Raw genomic sequence first — 7,775 nt, forward strand, 5'->3', positions numbered from 1 at the left:
ATACTCCAACAAAAATTAATTTCAAAGAAAGAAAGAAATTAAGACTCTGGTGTTCCAAAGAAATGGGAAATTAAAAGAATTCTGAACAGCCCTGCAGCATTTAATGCCGAACTTTTGTGCATTTAAGAAACCTTACATCATTCCTCGTAATGTGACTTCAACCACCGTTAATGACTCAGTGACAGAGTACAAGCCATCAGCAGTGCCAGCCAAAACTAATGAAGCATATTTGACAGTTTACTTAATTATAAATAAGATTTATCACCGTGGACAGACTTACTAGTGATCAGTGCCATATCCTTTTGTCCTGGTGAAGCCTACGGATGTGGCCACCACTAACGCTGGTAAACCTGCAAGAAAAGCATTGTCACATTTCACATTCAGCTTCCGCCACTGTGCACACGGCTCAAGCAAAGCCAGGACAGACCCGGAACACCGAAACTGGAGGAACTACCTATGGATGGATCACTTCATAAAACATTATAAAATTTTTTCCAAGTACAAAAATATGAGCGTGATAGCTGGGTTTTTAAGTCAGTGCATTTCTCTGATGTTGCTAGGTTACCACTGCATTTGACATGGGTTTAAAAGAAACTCATAACAGAGATTTAGTATATCTTTTTAAGTTATTTTTTCCCTAGGGGTTTACATTCCTATAAAGGAATTTATAGTTATAAAATCAGAAAGGCAAAAAAAAAAGAAATGGATGTTTTGGGGTGATGGAATATCACAGAAGTGGAATGTACAGTTGACCTCATATTGATCCACATCAAGCTGTACTTATAATAAGACAGAAAAAATATATCTCATCATTTAACTCTTTATGATTTACTTATACTAACAAGAATGTAGGAACAAGGTTAAAGGCCCTGAGGATCTTTAGGCTTCCCACTCATCCTCTTTTCACAATCCTGAATGAAGGTCAGCGATTTATGCCAATTTTTCTTCATGAACCTCTAGGTAGGTAACACTCCATGCCTTAGTCCCTCTTGGCATTCAAGTGCCAGCATCCCTGCAGCAACTCTGACCCGACATCTTTTACTTTATGCTTCTACGAATCATGCTTACCTTGTTCAAGTTCAACAGAAACTCCCTGTGTTTGGTGAGTGGGATTCAGTCTGACCTAAGTTGCTAACTTTTTTTTTAAGTTCTAGAAGACCATGCTTTTTTTTCAGGAAGCCCATGCTTGTTTTTTTCCAATTGAAAAGTTCATCTTCTGATCATCTACCTGTGTCCCCTCCACTCATCATTTTCCCTCCTATCATTTTTCCTTATTCTGGCTATTTTCTTCTGGAAATTTTCACATGATACCATACCCCTTCATGAGGTTTAAATTATGGGAACTCCAAGGGACACAACTTTTTTTTTAAACAAATACTGGTCTGTGTGTGTGCATATATATATATGTGTGTGTGTGTGTGTGTGTGTGTAATATGTAATATATAAAGTATATATGTGTGTATGTATATTTATACATGTGTATATATACACATGTGCATGCATGTGCACACACACATATGTAAAATATCTCTCCTTCCCTTTTTCTTTTCTTCCTTCTTGTCCTTCTTCTTTTCAATATAGTTGACTTTTTTGATTGACTAGACCAAGTTTTTCAGAAAAAATATCCTCTTCTGGGTCCTAAGCTGAAAAGCTAACAGTCTTCATTCCATGTAATTTAGATTAACTTTTTTCTAAATTATTATGTTGCACTTTGCCATCATGAAACTCATATGCCACTCTTCTGCCCACTCTCAGACTTCCTCACAGTCTAGAACCATTGGTTTAGCTTTTTCACTACCCAGAATAGTTTAATATTAGCTGTAAACCTGGAGACCCTGTAAAGCTGTACACCCTTCTCCTCAAGATCACCTTTGGTAATGATGTTAAATAATTTAGCTAAGGTTCCTGTAAATTGCTATTCTTTATACTTCAAGGGAAGTCTTCATTTCCCTACATACTGTAGTTCTTGGATCTAGTCAAAGCCTGATTCAATACCATTCCAGCTTTAGATGGTCTTTATCATGAAATTCAGACAAAAATTGTAACACAGTGTAAGAATATTGCATTCTCCAGTCTCTTCTTAACGGCTTTCCCACTTGCCTATGCAGACACAATAGCCCTTGGCTGAAATCTGATGGATAACCTTGGTGCTCCTGGTCTTGTGTTTTTCTAGCATGGATTATTCTGACATGGTAATAAGTCCACTTATTTGTGATTCTTTAGGCTACCTCTAGCATTCATTTGTTGTATCTTTGGTCCAAATTTCCTCATTTATTTTTAGTGCAAGTCTTTTGAAACTCAAAGGCAAACGTGAAAAAATCCTGAGCTTTTTCTAAAACTAGTTCTTTAATTAATTAATTCTAATTAAACTAAATGAATTCATTAATTTCAGTTAAACTTTAGAATTGGCCCTTTGAAATGTATAAGTCCAGACTTTAGAATTGGCCCCTTGAAATGTATAGGTCCTCCAGATTCCCATTTCATACGGCACTGTGAGAGGAACTTTTACTAATGAAAAATTAATTCATCCTCAGCCTGTCAGCAATTTTTGTGCTTCCTTTGAGAACTCCATGGACTAGCCATGTGGTTTCATTCATGGTCTAGATGACTTTCTCTTGTGTCATGAATAGCTCTCTTGAAATAGACACTTTAAAGCTTTCTGAACTTTGCACTGAACTGAACTTCTTAAGACATTTTGCATTTTCAGAACCTATAGTAGAGAATACTTTTGATTTCTTGCCTGTAGATACCTTACATCTCATTTACTACCATGTGAGCACTATTGATTACCAACTGACCAGCTATGTGGCCATCCAGTATTCACTCTTTTTAAAGTTCCACAACCTCAAAGAATGTTCCAATATGACTAACATCCTATATTTCCACTTCGACATACTGAATTAGACACAAAGAAAAGTAGCCTGGGGATAATCACAGTTTCCAACTTCATTCATTACAGCAGTGTTCAAAGTCATTTTAACAAGAGCATAAAAGAGAATAGCAATACGCTTACCCCATCCAAGGCACAAAAAGCGTTTCCTTATAAGCCGTGTTCTAATTTTTCCAGTTACAGCCATATATGATTGCCACGCTTCAGTCAAAACCCAACAGAATGAAGCCAGGAAGAAGAAGTGCAGAAAGGCTGTGGTGGTCGTACAGATGCTCTGTGGAAACAGAAAAGACTCAACTCAACACGGGGGCAGGGATCATGTGGCTTTCAGAGGGTTGTTAATCTCCAACTCGGTCGTACAGATGCTCTGTGGAAACAGAAAAGACTCAACTCAACACGGGGGGGATCATGTGTCTTTCAGAGGGTTGTTAATCTCCAACTCATTGCTTTTACTTCAAATATCTACTTCTTTGTGATAGAGTAATTGTTTACAGAAATTAGAAACCCTGGAGCCTTTAAGCTGTACAGTATCTTACAGAATAAAAGTTCTAATGTCATTTGTGTGCTCAATTTTTTATGAGAAGCCTGAATGTAAATTTAAACTCAAGGGAGATTCAAGTTACTACTTTCCTTGATTTTTTTTCTTGAATCATAATTATGGGAATGGTCCTTTCTTTGGTTTAATATAAGTTACAGACATCTTGCATAATTCTTTTGGCTACACTGTTCATCCCTCCTTTTAAACCAATAATGCTTTGCTGTTTTATCTGCTGATGTTCAGATTATATCACCACAGTCTCTCAAAAGAAAAAAATTACTTTGCTTTTATACAATGTGATATTCAAAGTATAAAAACAAAGTACAAAAGGAGGTTTGGCTAATAGCCTAGAACAAAAATAACATATGTATTTTAAAGTACTTAATACATTGTGTATGTGTGTACACAGTCGTTAGTCATGTCCAACTCTTTGCATTGCCATGGACTGTAGCCCACTGCTGCTAAGTCACTTCAGTCGTGTCCGACTCTGTGAGACCCCATAGACAGCAGCCCACCAGGCTCTGCTGTCCCTGGGATTCTCTAGGCAAGAACACTGGAGTAGGTTGCCATTTCCTTCTCCAATGCATGAAAGTGAAAAGTGAAAGTGAAGTCGCTCAGTCGTGTCCGACTCTTCACAACCCCGTGGACTGCAGCCTACCAGGCTCCTCCATCCATGGGATTTTCCAGGCAAGAGTACTGGAGTGGGGTGCCATTGCCTTCTCCAAAGGGGTGGAAGGTTAATGAGATATATATAGGAAGCCCACTAGGCTCCTCTATCCATGAAATTTTCCAGACAAGAATACTGGACTGGGTTGCCATTTCCTTCTCTAGGGGATCTTCCCGACCCAGGGATCAAACCTCTGTCTCTTTGCGTCTCCTGCCTTGGCAGGTGGCTTCTACCATTGCATCACCTGGGAAGATACTTACTTAACACACTGCTCTGTGTTATTATACATCGCTCTGTGTTATTATATTATAAGGTGTGTCATAATCAAATCATTTTGAAAAACTAGCCACTGGCAGTACCCAGCCGTGATTTCATGGATATGTTTCTTTGTGTAACTTAATCAATTAAATGTGTCACCATTAGTTACTTATGACTCATCTGCAAAGAGGAGCAGCTTCATTTGGGTAAAGGCTGCTACTTACTTCATTACTGGTATAATTTCTTTGTGTAAATCTTGCTAAAATGCAAGTCTTTGTAAACTTTCCTTTGTCATTTTCAGTCTTGGTTATTTCCAAAAATTGAAAAAAGGAAAACATGGAGCTACAAAAAAGATCACTAAAAACTCCTAACAAAGAATTAAAAGTATTAATACAATCCCACCCTTTTCCCTCCACTCTGATCCACTGTCTTTAATACCTTAGCCCAAATTATTCATATTTTTAATTCTTTCAAAATTCACCAGATGTTCAGTCCTTCTTATCCTACAGAAAGACCTTGATCATGTTTATCTCATCAGGTTGTTTTAATGAGGAGGGATAATATACAGATGCTGAGTAGGACTATAGTAGGCACTCAGCAAGTGCTTAACCGATTACAACCATAGTCATTATTTTAAGTAGAACAAAAAAAGGGTGTTATCAGTTTTCAGCATGGGGTTCCTTATCTCACGTGGTACTTAAATATACTTGGTGCTTAAGTTTATTCTTATAAAACTAATAATTTTCAGTCCGAGAAAGTCATGGATTTCCAGCATCCTCTTCCTCATCAGTTTACTCCTGTTTCAGCCAGAAACAGGAGTCGGAGATTTACCCAACTCTGATTCCTTCTGTACTTGAGACACTGAGACTTTTTCCAAGTTGAAGTTTAAACATCTGCAGGCTGATTACTTTGCTCATTCCTGATCTGCAGTCTCTTGCAGATTTGAACTTCAAAGATAACTTTTCCATTCAATTCCTGAACTAGTTACATATTCTAATTCACCTGTCATTTCTTTCCATCCTTTTGTCTCACCTCAGTAGCTTGTGTTTATTGATTTATAAACTATCAATACAGGGTTATCTAAAACAATGTAAAAATGCTGAATTATTTAAAGGCTAAGTGCTAGATGCATGGAAATTTTGTAAGAAATAATAAAATGCTCAATATCTCAATATAGAGACTTTTAATTTGCTATCTTTATATTATGTTTATTACTTTGGGACTTCCTTTAATTCTGATACAAATTGACATACTAATAATAAAAATAATTTGGGGCTATTGACATTCATATTTTAATAATTCATGTCTCTCTGGACAAAGATATGGCCACAACATGTAGGGGGAATAAATGGTAACAGGAGAAGAAAGACCCTATGGGTGGATGTATTCTACTATGGTCAGGTGAATATTCATAAATGACTAGAAAGTGCTCCAAGTATGGAGTTAAGCTGTCTCAACCTAAGCAAAGTGTATATGTGAACTGAGAGGTCTAAAGTCAAGCGTGCAGCAAAAACCTATGATGCTGGGAGAGAGAAGGAGCCACATTCTGCTTCATTATCATATGAAGGGTCAGTATAAAGTCAGATACTGCACTTCACGAAACACACATTGATCTTTCTACTGATACATTAGCTAAGTTGTCTTTTAAAGTACAACTTTTATAAACAGCAGTCGTCAAGTAAAGTCTGTTATTTGCACATTTGTTACCTCAGTTTCCACAAAGTGGCTATTCTAAGTTTGGTGTTCAGGATTTTTTAATTTCTTCTCTGGTAGAACCTAAGTCCCATCTCGGTAACCCACAGAGATCAACCATCCTTTGGATCCTGCAGTACTGGGATTTTTTCACTTTTTAAGTCAAACGTTGATGTTCCTTTTATGTAAGTGTTGATATCATGCCATCTGCTCACCTCTTCCTACCCAGACACACTAAGGTGACCTCTGCTCTCACATTGTCTTCTTATTCAGCCTGCGTGTCTGCTCTAAGCTCCACCACAGCTGGGAGTTCACAGCTCACCACTCCGAACACAAGACTCACTAGCTCCTCCAGCTCTTCAGTCAATTCTTCGACTCCTCGCCAAACCTCAGTGTGGTCCCCCTCTACAAATGACGAGTGTTGCTGACAAATATTAGAAAACTTGAAAAGGTACTTAAATTGGCAAACTGATGGTGGTTTATACCTATAGACTTCACATACACTCTTCATCCCAAATCCATAGGAATGATAGAAAATGTTTCATAAAATAACTGGAAAGAAAAATATGTAAACAGTGGTAGACTAGCTACTACAAGGAGTGCCTGAAAAACAGAAAGCCAATGAAAGTAGGATGAATACCAGGGTTAAAGCTACCCATTGGAGCAGAGATTAAGACATGGAAAGTAGGAGATTTAAGATATATGGATGGCACAGAAGTTCAACATCTGTTTAAAAGTATTTTCAGAGGGAAGAAAAAGGGAATTCTGGGAAAATGGAGCATTTAAAGAAATCTTATGGGGAAATTTCTCAATAACATTAAAGATTCTTTAGCTGAAAGATAGCTAACACACACACACGTACACACACCCTAAGATATATTGCAATGAAATTTGTGAACATTAAGAATAAAGAGAAAATCTTAAAACCTGTCAAAATCAAAAGAAAGATCACTTACAAAAGAATAAGAATCAAACTGACATTGGACTCTTTGTGAGCCACCCAGGATACAAGAAGACAAAAGACTATCTTCTATATTTTATGGGAAAATAACTTTGTTGAATTCAACACATAGCAAAACTATTATTCAAGGAGAGGTAGAAATAAAGACATCTTTAGAATGGTAAGGAACTTTGAAGTTATTACCTTAAGAATTGCTAGAGAACATAAACCAATAATAATAAGAAATCCAGAAGTGCAGAATGAGACAAAAGCTAGTCTCATGAATATCAATATTAAAATATATTAAGTCTAAACAAATGCTTATTAAACAATAAAATATATATTGATAACATAGCCACTTGGATATAAAACTCAATTTATATCCAAAAATAAACTCAGTCTTATTTTATTTGCAGGAATATTTCAGATACTGATTAACTCTAGATTAGAAAAGGATGTTTGAACATCTATGTTAATAATGTTAAGGTTACCACAAAAAGCAGAAACAAATAATATATTTGCAAAAGAGTAGAAAAATAGAACTAAGAAAAATTTATCAGTCCAATTAAAGGCAAGCAAAAGGACAACTAGAAAATACAATAAACAGAAAAATCAAATGATGATACAGAAATTTCCAATTACAGAAATCACAATAAGTGGGAATGCTTTAAATTCACTAGTTAAAAGTTAAGAATTTTTATCCCAGATAAAAAAAATCCAGTAATGAATTTATAAGAGACCTCAAATGCAATGACATAGGAAGACTGAGAATAAAGAGATGAAAGAGCTA

The 7,775-nt window shown here is 36.3% G+C and overlaps 1 protein-coding gene across 1 annotated transcript in view; it reads right to left on the reverse strand.

Moving 5' to 3' along the window:
- BAI3 (brain-specific angiogenesis inhibitor 3) overlaps positions 1-7,775 on the reverse strand; it is an 880,973-nt gene that overhangs the window by 62,451 nt on the left and 810,747 nt on the right. Inside the window, exons 20-21 of the mRNA XM_010848504.1 lie at positions 3,014-3,164; positions 281-350 (exon numbers count right to left, since the gene is read on the reverse strand). Of these exons, the coding sequence (XP_010846806.1) occupies positions 281-350; positions 3,014-3,164 (221 nt within the window). The remainder of the gene's footprint in view (positions 1-280; positions 351-3,013; positions 3,165-7,775) is intronic.

Source organism: Bison bison, unplaced genomic scaffold, assembly GCF_000754665.1.
Source record: "Bison bison bison isolate TAMUID 2011002044 unplaced genomic scaffold, Bison_UMD1.0 scf7180017864268, whole genome shotgun sequence".
In the NCBI taxonomy this organism is placed as follows: Eukaryota; Metazoa; Chordata; class Mammalia; order Artiodactyla; family Bovidae; genus Bison; species Bison bison.